This window comes from Temnothorax longispinosus, chromosome 6, assembly GCF_030848805.1.
Source record: "Temnothorax longispinosus isolate EJ_2023e chromosome 6, Tlon_JGU_v1, whole genome shotgun sequence".
In the NCBI taxonomy this organism is placed as follows: Eukaryota; Metazoa; Arthropoda; class Insecta; order Hymenoptera; family Formicidae; genus Temnothorax; species Temnothorax longispinosus.
In genome coordinates, this window is record NC_092363.1 from 19,833,711 (window position 1) to 19,850,896 (window position 17,186).

The window sequence follows — 17,186 nt, forward strand, 5'->3', positions numbered from 1 at the left end:
ACATCGATCTGCGAACGGGGATGAAAGAGGAGCGAAAAAATGTATCACAACGTGAATCTTGGCCACGAATGGCCCGGATGGTTTCAAAATAATCGTTTGGACAAGCTTGGACGATATCCAACTTTGAATCACTGAACGTCCTGGTTTCCACAAAAATGCCGATATTTATTTCGTATCAATATTTCACAAATTATACGATTATTTTCATTTCAATGCACTTTCGTTTCCTGTAACGGTATAATAATGAATCAATACATCGCTGTACATACGTGCGATGTTTTTAAATGTTTTTTTCCTCGTTTTTTACGTCGAGAAACACACTCGCGGTAAATACGCTTGCCAATTCATGGATTCATTGTGGGTGTATACTTTCTACATCTTTTACACTATTCATATGTCACAGCTGGTTTCGCGGAGGCGATCGCTGAGAAATTATATCGTTTCATGTATTCCAAGAATTTATTTTACATGAATTCACTTATATTTTGTCTCTGATTTATAGAATGCTTCACATCTTTCGATAAAAATCGCCGAAAATCTAAGAAGAAAAATCATTACTTCACTCGATTACATTTTACTACGTGTAATGTACTATAATTCCAAACTTTATTCAACAGAATTAATTTACAGTTATATAAATTTTTTAATTTAAACAATGAAGGTATACAGTTAGTCACAAAGTCATTGAATGTCGAAACCTTTGGAGCGGCTTGTGACGTTCAGCAAAATTTTCGTGAAGGAAATTTCGCAAGGGACAATCGGGAGAAACGGGGGATGTTAGACGTTCGAATGTATTGTACATTGCTATCGTATGATATATCGAGCTATTGTAATCGTATTTAGGTTGAATGCTAGATTCAGTTCGATTCGAGACAGTATTACGAGCGCGCGTGTATCGGTTTATCAGTTGACTGATTGACGTTCTCGCTAGACACCACGTTGTTGTTCCTCATTGGTGTGCGTGCACCACTGTCAACACAAATTCTCGCACTCCATTAGTAACAGCAAGTCAAATGTTTGCACGCAAGCGGAAACCGCGCGAAAATGTACGTGTTGTATTATGCGGGTACCGTCGTCGATGCTCGCTCAAAGCATTCGCTTTTAGAGGCCTTTTTAGCGAGTGATTTTCAATCGTGTTAAACACGAAGATGCGTGCTGCAAATGCAGCTCTGAAAACGGTCGTAACTATTGAGATTCTACTGACAAGGGAACGGTCGAAACTGTCCCGATTTTGAGTGGGCTTTGAATATATTGTAGAGCATAAAAAAATATTAAATCCATATTTTTTAGCTGCTTATCTCAACGTTTAGGGGCTGAAACAAAATAACGGATTTTTTCATTTTTAGCGAATATCCTGAAAATATGAGGTACTTATATGAAAAAATGTTTTATATAAAAGTTTTATGTTTTATATACATGAGTTTTATATATTTTATATTCTTTATAACGGTGTTTGGGAGGTTGCCGTTGTTGTATACGGTGTGGGGTTAGACATCTTTTCCCCCTAAATACCATTCGCGACTGTCATGGAGACTTGATGTCAGCTCTTTCTGACGAAGAATAGGCTCTTGAAAATTTGTACCTGGAGATCCCTGTAGTAGGAGGAAGTTGTCATGTCGAATTACGAGAAATTGTAAATACAGCGAGGCAATCAAACACACAATGATCGGTATAATAATTGGAAATTTCAAAGAACAGCTGGCTCATATCGGAGGCATTGAGTTGCAAATAATATTGGTTTACATTCATTAACCGAGTTTCGGTCGGCATGGAAGCAGAAGAGCGTTAGGAGGCAAGGTGTAATCGAGGAATTGGCGCAGATTACCTATACATCACGCGGGCGTACCGTTCGCGATGCCTGCATTATTCAGAATAAGCAGCTTATGACGCTATAGAATTTCGAACGTGTGCCAGAAGAAGAAGCTTAATTCGCATTCGCCATATCCGTTTATTGTTTAGTAATCGAGTATATATCTCGTTAATACTTGATATCTTTCGCTCGGCGGAGTACGAAAACTGGCACGGAAATGCATTTCAATGAAATTATCGTCGGGAATTTGAGCGTCGCCAGGCGCTTCAGGAAGGCATTCGCGACGAACACAAAGAGCAGTAAGAAATATAAATGAGGATGCGGGGAAATGATACGTAATAAATGTGCAATAGGTATCTCGGTATAACGCGTCAAATTTAAAGACGGATTCTTTTGATGGACGAACTAGATTCCTCGGCAACAGAAATTTGATAGAAAGATATATCTCCTAATTTCTCATATTTCACTTAACATCGTTGAACATTTAAGTATAAATTTTGATGTTACAAATATAACGGTCAAATCTTAAATTGGGTACTTTCTAACAAATAAGCTTCATTGATTTTCGAAGCAGGAAAGATTGGGAAAATATTACATGTTCTCTTTGGTGGCTTCCATGTTTAACTTGATAGATTGTACAATTTCGTTTTGCGTAGTGTTCGACGAGTGTGATTTATCGAGTATCTTTGCAAATGCTCCCAAATATGTCTATGCTACACGTACTAATGATGGTTAGCTAAAGGCTTGAAATTTGAGTAAACATCCTCATTAGCGAGTACTGTGCACGAGGCCATTCATTATTTGCATAGCTTCAGTCAAGCGGTGAGCATCATTATTTTTTCAACCGCTCTCTATTATCCAGATTATACAGGTCTATGTATTATTCACATTTTCAACATCATAACATATATAATAACGCATAACGTATAAAAATAAAAAATAATCAGAGGTCCTCTTACATCGATCGATTTGTTATTAATATTAAATCATAGTTAATTTTTTACTAGCAAAGAAAAGAGGGTCAAATTTATAGAAACCATCTCTTTCTATGATTTCACATTGCAAACATAAAAAATTATTTTGAATATGCATCATTTGTATTAATTATTATATCTATTTTTTATTATTTTGAGAGAAGTTCTAGTTTATCTCCGCCACTCTGTTATATCTATATGCCACTCTAGTATAAATAGTTCATTCAACTTGCATCGCTTACAAATGACGATAATAATCTCATTCACGTAATTATAATTCCTTGTCGTCAAAGTTTCAAACGGATATCAGGTAAATGCTTACACCAGAAAATTGAATGGAAAAGCATGTCGGGAAATATATAGTCCAGGACTGGATTATCCGCGCGCGACAGTCCTATAACTCTTCGTCACACTGAAACGCCGCTTTCGTTCAGATTCCCTGCATTATCTTGGGACGGGCTGTATCGAAATGGAGCTTACGCGTGCATTTATACGCGATAGCAGCTACTCGATGTAACTGCATGTTTGTACGTATAAAGTGATTCAGAGTTATCGTATGCTCTCCCCTTCTAATTTCTAGATTTATATAAATAAATGAAACAAAATCGATGCTGTTCAAAGAAAATTGTGAGACGAAGATATGATGCGTGTACAGAAAGGGTAATAGGGTATCTAGAATACTTTTCGTAAACATGAAAAAGAATTGGACTATATATAATCTTTTGCTTATTTATCGTATGTAATGAGTGGAAGCAAATGAGTATCACCGTAACTATAAGTCGCTTCTAGCTTGAATAAAGTGAATTACATTTTTCTTAATAATCTATATAATGATTAAGCATTTTGCGTTCAATTTATTGAAAGTAACTTTCTAAGTCCTGAATTTTTTCTTATAAATTCTGTTTATAAGAAAATATTACTGTGTATAATCCTATTTTTTTTTAACGCGTACTTCTAATTTTTAAATATTTATTATTGTTCAACGAAATAATACCAGCATTTACTAATAAAAACTTTTGGTTCACTAACTTCTTTGTAGGTATTCACAAATTAGAATTAGGTGGATAAAAGTTTTGTATAGCCTTGTATACTTACGCATATGCCTGCATGTATACATACCGTCATAAGTAGAGTACGCGACCATGATATCTGCATAGGCGGGTATAGTGTACGTAGTTCTCTTACTATCTGTCTCATGCATGACTTTCACCCCTTTGTCCAGTTGCATCCCGCGGCATGCCTGCGGAAAAGAAAAATGCGCGCGTGAGCGACGACACTAGATTTTCCCGGCACGTAAAAGATGCATGGGATCCGCGACGGTGCAAGATTTCCTCCATGCAAAAGCGTTCCGCGAATTGTTTAACATGCTTCAATGTGGCGTCGTAATCCGATTTGCGAAATTATTAAAACATTCACGAAACGAGAGACGTGCAATATCTACATGTATGGGCCTCAATCGGCGAACATACAATTTCGATTTTCAGTTACGTTACTGAAAATTCTTCAAAGTGTTACTTATACATATATGTATAAAACTGAATAATCTATATCTATATCTTTCGCGCGTTCCAGATTCTCGTTGTGTTTAACACGGGAAAATCAATATGCAACATGAGTCGTTATTGGCTGTTTAATTAAATAAACATGAAACTACATAAACATGAAAAAGAGTTGCAATACAGATATTATAAAATATTCAGTCCTTCGGGGGCAATATTCAATCCGTAATCGTAATATCAACAAAAATATCGGAACATAATAAACTGTTAGATTATTAATTTCAATATCTCCCGTTTCGACTTTTGAATCGTACGCACATTAATCTCAACCGCATGTACTAAAACAATTAATTAATCCTTATTTCGACAATCTGTTCTTCTAACGCAGACAAGCAAATGTTGTTTATGGAGTGCTGCGATGTTTTTAAATATTTTTGCTTGACATGTAACATTTAAATTATTAAATTAATTTTTAATAACAGACTTATTTAATTATTTCAGATTTAAATAACCGATACACGTATTTTTGTGTTATTTAAATAGTAATTTACACTGTATTAATGTAAATGACTTGAGAGAAATTGATAAGCTACAGCTTCTGTATTCAGCAAATCTCGTTTCCTCTGATGAAAATTGTACAGTTACGGTAAAAACGGCGCAACGACCGTTTGATATATTAAAGAGCTAAATATTTAATGGCCAACAGCCAAGTGCTGCAATTGCTTTTCTTTGGAACGGTAAACTGGTAATAGAACGACAGAACGTACGAGACAATTACACGCAGATCTATTGATGTTTACAGCGTCGTTAACGAAAGACGAGCGACTCGAACCGAAGCGCAGCAAGAAATATCGAGGCTACTTACTTGAGGCTGCCGTGGCTGCACACAGCTTTCAAGTGTACAGAAAATGGCGCGTTAGTTTCGATAGATAACGCAGCCAGAATTTGTGCGTCCATACAATTTACATCGCTCACAATTTACAATAATCTCATCTGTATATAATTCCTGTATTATAACTCTCCATCACATCTCTATCACGTTAAAATTTCATATGGGTATCGGGCGAATCATTAGCTCGCAATTGATTATAGCCGCGTTTACATAGAAACCAATTGGCTAGATATACATATGTTTATACGTTGAGAGAGGATCCGACACTCATCCAGATTTGCTCTCGAAATAATCGATTCGACCAATTTTGGCGTGAATCTAAGATAATTGAGTCTTGCGAATTATTGCCCATTTTAGGCTTTCGAATGCACGCGTGCGCATTTGAGACCCGAGACCAAATTATTAATCATTTCGATCGTTACGAGCGCTAACTTTATCGCGCTCATTTATTCCCGTCGCGCTTTATCTTTGGGATCATCGATCCTCTAACTCTATTTGGGACGGAAGCAGTAATTTCGAAAGATATCCGGTAAGTTGGTCTTCCGGTCTTTTTTCTTTTGTGACAAAGTAAATTACAATCATTGTCGGAATAGTTGTTCTTGATGGATCGTCCCCGAACTATCTCCGCAATTTTTTCGCGACTGATATACCAATCGGCGATTTTATATGACCGGAAGCTACTTACAAGTAGTTTTTATGAAGATATGCAGGAATGAATTTTCGCTTTTCTCTGATATTTGATAAAATATTTCAGTTGCGTTCCATTTTTTTTCCAAGATATTGGAAATTAGATGTTTTTATATACAGGGTTACCATCTTTTCTTTAACAGAAATCGAGACTTTTAATTAGAAAGAAGGGAGTAAGTTTAATAAATAGAAACATTTACAAGTATGCATAGTATCTATGTTTTATCTTTTTATTAGTATGGCTTTTTGCTTCCTCATAGAGGAAGCTTTGTGATGGTAAAAAAAAAATTTTTCGAGATTTTGATGGAAATAGGTTTAAAATGTTCTAAAATTTATTCTAATATTTATCCATTTTAGTGACATGTAGAAAAATACTCGCTCCACAAATGCGTTAGATGATGAAATGTTCAAAGCGCTAGATATACCTAACAATTGATAAATCACATAGCTTCTTTTCCTTTACATTTTTAAAGATATTTACCTACTTTTGATCAATACTGATATCTTCAGCAGAAATATTTAGTAATATCGGTTTTCGGAACATTATAGTTCCTGTTTACATGGGGAAAACAAAGTCACAAAATGGCTGTCAAAATAATTTAAAACTGCTTTCTAAAAATTGGGTCATTCAGCGTCCCGGCTGTCATCCTGTCGGGACGCGGGACAAATATTGAAAAATCGGGACGAGTGTGGCAACCCTGCCTGTATGTAATATAATAATTTATTAACTTCAGCTACAACCAGGAAGTGAACTTGGTTTACAAAAAAATTCTTAAATGCCACTCATACCATACACTACTAAATTTATCATTCACACATAATGTATTGTACAGCCTAATCAACTACTCTACTTTCTAACCTTCTAATTCTCACTTCTTTTTTTTTTACTAATTTTTTCTTATAAACTTTCACCAATATCTTTGTTTTGGTGGTGTCCAACTCATCACTCCATAATCTTACTAATCTTTCCACACAATTTTTACCTAGTTTAATAAACCAATTCCTAGTCCAGCTATACTCCTTAACATAATGGTTTAAGTCATCCCTCCTTGAAGAAAATTGGGATAAACAGAACATAGGCGATAGTGTAAGAGCTCTGATAAGCCCTGCTTGTATGTATAATTCTAATGTTACATAATTGTACACGTTACCTCAGATAAATGTGACTGTATAGCTCATATCTCACAATGAAATTATATCGCCTATATCTTTTTTTCTGTCACTTGAATATGTATACGCGCGTACAAATGTCACGCGTGAATATAAAAGCGATAATAACATGCGTAGAAGAACACGTGTGTTTCCACCATTTAAAATATTCGAGCATTCGGCCGACTAAACATTTGCACATCGAGCGGGCGCGGAAAGCGAGCATGACGGAAATGCTCGCGGACAAAATAACGGAAAGGAGAAAAAAATGGAAAAGAGGGGAAAAAAACAAATGTATAGAATATTGCGCGACACGAATAGCTCTCTCTCCGCTCGGCAGTTTTTAATTCGGCCGGTGGCCGAAATGCCCGAAACGATGCACGCCGCTCGCATTACTTTGGGAATTATGCAAATAACAGTTTTTGCCACCGTTCTCTTTCTCCGGCGAGGATGGACGGGGAGTAATCTTAATTACTGCAGCATTTCTAGCGCGCGAACAGTTTCCATTACATCGCAGAATGCACATATTTCATTGGCTGCGCCCGCTAAAAACCCGACGGTGCACTAATGTGCGCGAGCCCGCAAATCCCTCGGAGATCGTCGTGAGGCAGATAAATGGGGAGTGTCTCTAAATGGAAAACGATCTCGGTAGGATTATGCCCGGAGAAAGAATTAGATCTAGCGCGGCATTGTTGCCGGAATTACACCGCGGCTGCGTCAACCTGATGCATTTTTGAAACGCGGATGATCGTCGCAATTATACGCCATCCCCCGTTGCGACACGAGGGTCCTATTTACAGTTGACTCCCTCTTTCCGTGACTCTCGCGGAATGGCCATCCATTCTGGTATCATCAGTTTCGACGTCGTCTATTCCCATCCGTTAGAACACAATTACAGAAAAATCAGAAGAAAACTTTGCCATTACAGTCTTAATGAAAAATACGCGGGTAATGGATATCGATAATGGGTATTATAACCTGTTTCTTAGAAGAATTAGAAACGGTGAAACGCAAGTTAAAATTGTTAAACTATCTCTCCCGTCTTTGAATAGCGAGTCAATCAAAATCAAGAGTTATCAAATATTTGATTGTATTTGATAAACTCTTAACGTAATAGCAAGAGCGATATCCATGTCGGTTATTCTGATTGGAAAAGCGAAAAAAATCATTTTACAAAAATTGACATACAGAGTAATTGAGAACTATCGTTATTTGTTTTACTCTTATGTCGTCTATTCCAAATCAAATTTAAATCTATATATACGAGTAAAACAAATAGCGATAGTTCTTGGCCACTCTGTGTATGTCAAATTTGTAAAATAATGTAATGATTTTTTTCGTTTTTCCGATCAGGATAACCGACATGGATATCGCTCTTGCTATTACGTTACGTTACGAGCGCACGGAATATACAATCGCATTTAACTAAATTTATATCTGCCGCGCAAGAATATTGTATATCAAAACCAACCGGAAAACGTAATAATCTTTTTTTTCGCTCTTGCGTTTTGTTTGTCCCTCTAACGTTATTAAAATACAACTGGATTTCCGTGAAACACAAATGTGGACAATGCAAAAATCATAGGAATGATTCTACACGATACGCATTTTTTATTAGGTATTTTAAATAAATTATCTATCGGGTAATTTGAATGTGCATCAAACTTTGATTCACCACAAAAACATTTACACCGAATAGTACACTTATAGGAAGTACACTTATAAATTTAAATAATATATAATTGTAGTAAAAGTATTTGTGCGAATAAAGATTTCGATATCTCTGCGAGCCATTTCGCCAAGGCAAACTATGAAAAGAAAGGTATTCAAGTACCTGAGAGCCGCGCCTATCCTGGAAAGCACAATTAACTTCAACACCAGGCTGTACAATAGCCTATATTAACCCATAAATCACTTCACATGATCCGTATAAATCTCTCGCGAATTACTCAGCATGTAACATCGCTTAGACAGTTCACTTGGGGGATGATCCATCACTTGGGCGATCGTCCGCAGTGAACGAAAGTGGAAAGTGGCTTCTCTTCTTCGCGGAATCGCTCATTGTTCGCCGCGAACACACGGATGGCGTATACGTACGATTCATCCGCTCGATTCTTGTACACGGCAGATCTGTTAGATAGGCGTACCTGAATGAAGAACAACTTCGGTTTCCCGGCCAGGCTGGAGCATCGATCGCCCGTGAAGGGAGCCCACAGCATATCGACTGGATACAGGCTGTCGGTCGAATGCAATAGACCCGATTCGCCGTGTGACATTGCGACCACGATCAGGCAGTCGGCATCCGTGTGGTCTTCCGTAGCGGCTTTAATGAAAGGATTAATTAATTCCTCGCGGTGGACGCTAATAGTCGTCGGACGCGGTCTGGCCTAATAGCCTGTGCACAAACAAACTATGTCGAGGTGAGATTGTGCAGATACTGTTCGCTGCATTGCGAATTTCCTCCCGGCGCGGCGGGTCGAAAACGCTATACGAACGGCTGTACGTGCAGCTTCCGGGTTTGCGCGACGCGGCATTAAAGGAATTAAATGAAGTTTCCTCGAAGTAAAATTGCACCAAGTAATTTATTATTAAGGCCCGCTAAACAAGTTGTAACCGTGAATCATGGGACAGTTAAGAATTATATATCTAGCTCTTTTTACGATGTACATTGAAAGGTAAATGAATTTTCTTGAATTGCGTTATATGAGAAGTAAAACTGAGAGTATTAAAACAAAACATTTTATTCAGATGACGTGTGCCATTAAGTGGAATGCTTTTGTCTTTAAAAAATAGGAAAAAAAGGAACAGTATACAAAATCATCTCAGCAATTATAAAACGAATTGCTTTTATGGAACAGAATATAGGTCGTACGGTCCGTTTTCGTTTTTAGAGAGCATGAAAATAATCAGTCTTTTTTCCGGTTTCGGTTAAATTGGCTTTGTGCTTTTGAACGCTTTTGTGTAGGAGATTAATTGCGAATAGATATAAACGTTCACTTTATAATAAATGTTCGTAATTATTTCGTCGTTTATATGTCGTCTGCGTGAAATAAAAATTTTTATTACGCAAAACCAGCTATATATTATTCTCTCTTTCTCTTTCATTTCTCTCTCTCTCTCTCTCTCTCTTTTATCATAGCTTTATAATTTTTGTGAAGTCTTAATAAAATGGTTAGATATTGCATTCTTTTCAAAACAAAATCGCCGGATCAGACACGTATGTAATTTTCGTGACGGTTTTAATGGAAAGATTAATTAATTCCGCATCTAGGATAACAACATCAGAGGTTGTTTATTATAATGAACATTATGATGTTCACAGCAGGTATCAGTGATTACAGCGCTGTGGTATTTTATCAGAATGAAATAATGGTAAACCGTGTGAAAGAAGCAATATTTTTTTCCCTTCTCCATGTTGTCGGGGGAAAAAAATGTAAAACTACAGGTAAACAATAGAGAACTTGGTGGATATGCATAAAAAATTCTTTTTATGCCACCGTATGCACGTACCGTTATTGTATAACCGTGCAGTATCGTGAACGTGTAATATTTTCAGATATTGCCGTTTTTACTATTTCCACGTTTCCATCGTGTTATCAATCTTGTTTGTTACGATTCTATTTTTGTAGTGGTTCGTTTGATTTTTATTATGACAGGATTCTTTTCAGCGGCTCATTTTACTCTTTTTCTTATCACAATCAAATTGTATATGAGCGAGATTCACGTATCTCTAAATTTTATAGCGGAATCATGAATATGCAAAAATATCGCCTAATATAACGTTGTGTAACAAAAGAAAGCACATCGTTTACGTATTGGGAATAATATGTTGGATTATATCAGTGCTTATTCTTCTTTCCATTATTAATTACTTATCCTTTACCACATAGAACAAACGCTTTAAAATAATAAAATGTAAAATATATATTTATTTTAGTATTATACTTTATGAAAGTTTATCCACAGGAATTTAATCCTTTCTCCATTTTTCTGAAAATCCAAGACTTTGCGAGTGTATACTCTCTTCTATTTCCGCCTGGTGCGCGCTCTTTCCTTTTTTTTCTCTTTCCTCTTTTCACGAAATTAAACATTATTTACTTTTTTCCACCGTTGGAAACTAGCAAATGAAATTTATACATGATAAAATTATTGAACATTTTGATCGAGACTCTTTTTTCGACTTTTACCCAGAAATTTGCCTTTATTTTTTTAAATAAAGGCAGAAAAGTCACTGATGCGTGGTGGATCCCAAAAGACCCTTCTCCACCCTTCGGCAGAAACATCGATCTTTGTTTTCGAGCGAAAACGTTATGCTCAACGACGGTCGATAATCCAATTAATCCGCACTGCCTCGGTCCGGCAATCCTGCGGCGCTGGTGTAATTAAGGAGTTGGATATAAACCGTATAAAAGGCATGGGGAGCTGCAAAATCGACGTGCGGCATATTCAGCTCGTAAGTTACACATGATGTGCGGGCAGGAAAATGTTTCGCAAAAAACTTTGTGTGATTACGTGAAATGACGCTGCCGTTTCCTCTGAGGGACGCATTTCCCTCTGAATTTGCCGTGGACCGTAACAGAAATTTACTCGGGCTTCTCACGATCCCGTTTGAAGAAGAAAAAGAATTTTATATCACGTGAAGAAATCATCATAGTACCGTCCTGCACATGTAACGATCATGTAACTACCATTGGCTTAATGTCGTTAGATATAAAAAAATAATCAAGTAAAATACCCCTTACGCGGTAGGTAATTATCTGATATTATCTCTCGTGACCGTAGCGTTGTTTCTCTTGTGTTCGTTAACTACCGTCTGTACCTTTTGTTACGTATTTTCGAGTAAAGAAAGGGAAAATTTACTATAAACTGGTCGATGAACCTCATTATATAATATTCATATTTCTTGTAATTTTCTCTTCTTGCCAACTATTTTCAATGATTTTAATCCTTTCACGATGCCTTCATGATTTCTTCAACATGACGCATTTAGGAAATAAAGATCGATTATTGTAATGTTAGAATTACAAGAAAATATGCATTAAAAATTCATTATACTTTTTTCGGAAAGATTATTCAAAATTCGATTAACTAGATTTATGATGTAATAATAACAACAATAATAATAATCTATACTGTTAATGTACAAAATCAGTAAGTTTTATAATTCCAATAAGAGACATAAAGAAAATACCACAACCCAATGCATGGATTGAAAATAATAACAATTTTGCTGCTCCATTGAACTTCATTCGCTAGCATCATCTATCAAAAACCATATCCATGAACAAACACGAACTACGAGCATTCTCTCCCGTTTTGACTCCGTCATAATTCAAGGTGGTCCCGACGTGTAGATATCGCCGTCGTTCGAGCGAAGTATAAATCGCCCGAACCCGAAGTAACAGTCGGCGCGTTGTAAATTCAGCTCGGCGTACAGTGCAGCGGTACACGAGCAGTTAACAACTCGATGAAGCTCTTGCTAATAATATTCTAGCGAAATATTATATCCGATGAAGGTGCGGGCGATGGGTTGCCCCTCGCGTTCGATCGATATAGCCACGACGCGCGCTATAAATTCGAAAGTTTAATACCAGCGCTGGCTGATAGTTCTCGGCAAGTGGAACCAACCCCGCATGGCGAGTGTGCGGGATGAACTGGATATCTCTCGTATCTTCTCTCCACTGTGGGTACCAGACCGGAGGTCACATCGGGAAAGAGTACCGTTTGTTTCGACGTCGAGATATAAATGGAACGAATGGCTTTGAAAATGAAGAGATATTCTATAGTCATTTGGACAAAGTTTTGTAATCTTTACGGCTAATAATGCGCTGACGTCGCGGATGTTACATATTAACAAGTATCGACAGAAGTTTACTCGCCGAGATGTTTAGCAGCGACAGGCAGAGAGATACGAAGAGACGCGCCTTCCATTTAGAGTTTTGATGAGGAAAATTCAGTGTTCGAGTAATCTGTATTCAAGGGAAGGTTCACGATGCTTGGCTGTGCACCTCGGGAAGATTGGCGAGTATGCTCGGTGAGATAGGTGCGAAATACTCGCGCGGAATATGCGAACAGTGACGACGTCATCCTTTCATGTTACAAGACTGGAGAAGGTGTGAATTACGTGAATTAAGAGATGCGAATAATTATGGTGTATATCCGCGGGTAGTCGCGGCCACATGAGTTGTTCGAGAAACGTGACAGAATTGCACGGTTGACACATTTTCCGACAATATCTGCGTTCCTCGATTTCGTTTTAGTCTAAAGGGGAATTGAATTTGTTGACGTTTACCTCACGAGCTTTATACTTGAAATTTTGAAGACGCGAGTCTCAAAGAACATGTACTCTACATAGCTGCTTCTATGAATAATGATATTTGCATAAGATTGTTGTTCAAACTGTTTCTTATTTTTAAATCCTTTGATCAATTTAAAATTAATTTATGAGAGCTGAGATTAACATTATTTTTCCAAAAAACTGAATTTATTAAATCCAGAACTTTTAACTTTATATAAATGATAAAACGATTAACAACAAATTTTTATTTCTTGAAAATGTGAAAGATAATTTAATTTCATATTTTACAACTTTATGAATATATATTTTAATTAAGTCTTTTGAAGTAGTAGTTTATATTCCATTATATGAATTTTATATCTCTTATTAAAAGAATTAACACGTGCCTACGTTTTTGCTCGATATTAAACATTTATACACAGAAATTATTAAATTATATGAAAATTATTTATTATATGAAAAATGTTTTATTTTGCAAAAACTTCAATATCAGGCATTTTGTTTTAAAATATATTTAAAAATTAAATATTATTTATTATATTTATTTGATTGATTGATTGATTCGTTTATTTTATTCTCCTTAGGGTTTGAAAGGCATTTTAAACGAACGTTCCCAAACCTTTTACATTTACATCCATCACCTCTCTCCACTGCCTTATTAATTTTATTTAAATTCTTATTTATATTGAATTATATGTCATATACACTTTTTGGTTACAAAGTGTTGCTAAAAGTAATAAATTTTGAAATAACAGATAAAACGTACTTTTTATAGATATCCGTGAGAAAAACGCAAAGATAAATTTATTGTATATTATAACATTTAAAATATAAAGACAAATTTTGTACGCATGTACGCGTGTCTCGTTACTATTTATATAATAAAAAAGTATAACATATATATATTTATTACACATTTTACATATAAAATTTTACATATAAAATAAAAGGTTAAATTTCTTTTTACCTAATATTTTGTAATGAAGATATATTCGAATTAAAATTGTAGAAAGGATCGCTACAAGTTATCAATGAAATATCGATGCTGAATAAATGAAATCTGCGTATAAACGAGTAATATGCATCAGATAGATTATACTAAGGAAATGCAAATAGTTACACACCAAGTTTTAAACTCGTTACACTTAAACGGGCTCGGTAAGGTTCAGGATTACTTCACTTTACGGCGCTATTCCACCCTTCGCCTAATTATTCATCTAATTATTCATTTTACCATCGAAAGCGTTCTTGAATAGCCGGGAAATTCTTTACGTTCAGTCTGCTTAAATTATACATTGAAAATCAAATAAACGCCTTTTTGAACGAAACTGAAAATTATTAACTATCAAGGATTGAAATCAGTATTTAAAAATAACCGATAACATTTTTCAATTTTATTTAATATATAGCTATAAAACCCGATTAAATTACGATTAAATGTAATTAAATAAAAACTCTTTAATTATTTTAAGCTTACATACTTTTTTGTGTTTAAGCTTTTTATCCTAGAAATACGTTGCTCGAAAGCGCATTGGACAAGTTGTTAAATCCCTCTCTATCTTGCCATTTATTATAAATAAATCTAACGCGAGCCTCATCGAGATTATCGTTTATCTTTGCGCGTGAATGATCAAACGGAAATAGAACGAATATCATTTTATTGGGAAAATATAGACAGTAAAGCGATAATAGATTAATATTCTCGCGCTTTTGATATAACGCTAATGCACGCGAGTTTTGGATGAATTCCCCGCAGGAGGAAGAAAAATAGATGGCGCAGATAGTGTAAGCAATGTAAAATCCGCGAAAATATCTATCGGCGTTGAGCAGTGGCATAATTTTCCATTTTGCTTCCGTTTTATATTAATAGTTGATCTGATCGAGTCGCGACAACATCTCATTTCGTGCTGAATATACAGAGAGTTACAATTATATAAATTGTAAAGTATGTAAGAGTAATATATGACATTATTTAATTGTTTACGTACACGGTCTATCGGCCAAAATTTTAATTGATATAAATGACAAAGGCAATATTTTAATATTTGGAATTTGTATCTTTTCTGTAGAATTAAAATTATTTCTTTCATAATTTTTATTTATTCAAAATTTATCTTTTGACATAAAATGTTGGCGGTAAAACGCCGAAAATAAAAATTTATTTTTCAAAATTTATTGAAGAAGGAAAGGGAAACTTTTTTATGAATATGATGGAAGTTGACAATGGTTGTCGAAACGCTTCTAGAAAAGAAACCTGCGTTTCCGCTTGACGTGCTAGGCTGACGATAGAATTTGTGGTACATTTTACGATCCTGCTTTATCGAGGCAAAACGGTTTTGTTGACAAAGAGTAACTCGCGTGGACATAAGTCGCAAGAATCGCTTGCGAGTATTTCTTCCCGTTTCTGACGTCACGTTTCGACCCGGCTTATGTGGATATTGACGACTCTTAAGGCGAATAAGCTACCGGTGTAACCGGATAAGAGCTGAGTTATTGTGTAATTGAGTTTCATATCGTGCTTCGCGTAATTCGAAAAGGGTAGCTTACGTATCACCGCCCTTTTCGTTCGCTTTATATTCCGGGGGGAATAATACGTTAGGTGGAAATTCAACACGCCGCTGATGCTCCTCTTGTTCTCCGAAAGATCATCTTGGCTATTTTTTAATCCGTTGCGCGTTAAAGCATTACAGTCCCGAGCTGCGCGATGTGGTAACATTATTACCCCGAGGCCAATTTTGCCTCGTAACGCGCGCACGATTTTACGCTTTTGTATACAGATAAAATAGAGAAGAGCAGAGAGCGCTTGTTCTCGGCTATGTATGTTCGATCACATTTGAGGATTAATATCGCATTTATGGTACACAATGGAAGGTTACCTCAAGCACCTGAAATGTTTGTTAATCGCGGTATTTTTTTCACTTCGTATATTTCTTACAGAATTTTACTGCAATTCTCCGTATCATTATATGTATGCGCAGTTAATTGTATTATCATTAGATCGTACTCCACGTACGCGGTTTTAATAAATTATTTGTTATGAATACGAGATGTTTCTCGTGATAATATTGCTAAAGTAGGAGCGATCAACGTACTCGTCAATATCGCTGATATTTTCATGAATAAATTTGGTATTATTTTTAAGTCAATTATGCGCATTCATTAAGCATTGCTATATAAATAGCGAGTGCTATCAATATTTTCAATTTTACAACTTTTTTAATGTCATTATCGACCGTTATTTATTTCTCAGAGAAATATTTTTTATGCTGAGATAAAAGCAATTTAGTTTTAAAGTTAAGTCCATCATATTTTTAAGAAGGATCAGTTTTTAAATAAAACTATTTGTTTCTGCGATACATTGTTGTCACAATTTTTCTTCTATCTCATAATATATAATGAATATAATGAATTAGAGTAGGTAATCTACAAGCGAATTAGCAAACGACGGTTTTCAATAATTTTTTCAACATCCTTGAGTGTTCTTTCTTGAAAGCTTCTCGGAAACGGGGAGAGTATTCTTGTTTTATTACCGGTAAGAAATCCTCTCCGCAATATCGAGCGGTCCGTGCAAATTGCGGGCAATCATTCTTTCAAAACGTGCAAAAATCCCGCTGGCGGTTAGGATGACAAAACGGGGAAATCCGCAACGACGTGGCGAACTGCAGCATGGCAGCCTGGCAACGAATCTTTCTTGACAGAAGGCGACCTACGTGCGCGCGCGTGGAATTATTAAATCATGGTTGTGTATTGTTATGCGCATCGCGGGTGATTGGCGCCATCGTGCTCCATCGATACACACCGGGATCGTCGCGTTCGCGGATGCGGATCCCGCGCTCTCGTGGTCGCCGCGTTCGAGATCATTGCATCGTGCCGCGCA

At 36.1% G+C, this 17,186-nt stretch overlaps 2 protein-coding genes across 6 annotated transcripts in view; one reads left to right on the forward strand and one right to left on the reverse strand.

Annotated features, from left to right (window-relative positions):
* The window catches only part of LOC139814276 (alkaline phosphatase), a 172,638-nt gene that overhangs the window by 88,504 nt on the left and 66,948 nt on the right, over positions 1 to 17,186 (forward strand). The window lies entirely within an intron of this gene.
* Positions 1 to 17,186, reverse strand: part of LOC139814278 (caspase-1-like) — a 47,909-nt gene that overhangs the window by 7,201 nt on the left and 23,522 nt on the right. For all 5 annotated transcript variants that reach the window (XM_071780431.1, XM_071780432.1, XM_071780430.1 and 2 more), the window contains 2 exons: positions 9,159 to 9,334; positions 3,904 to 4,024 (listed from right to left, as the gene is read on the reverse strand). In XM_071780431.1, coding sequence (XP_071636532.1) covers positions 3,904 to 4,024; positions 9,159 to 9,334 — 297 coding nt within the window. The remainder of the gene's footprint in view (positions 1 to 3,903; positions 4,025 to 9,158; positions 9,335 to 17,186) is intronic.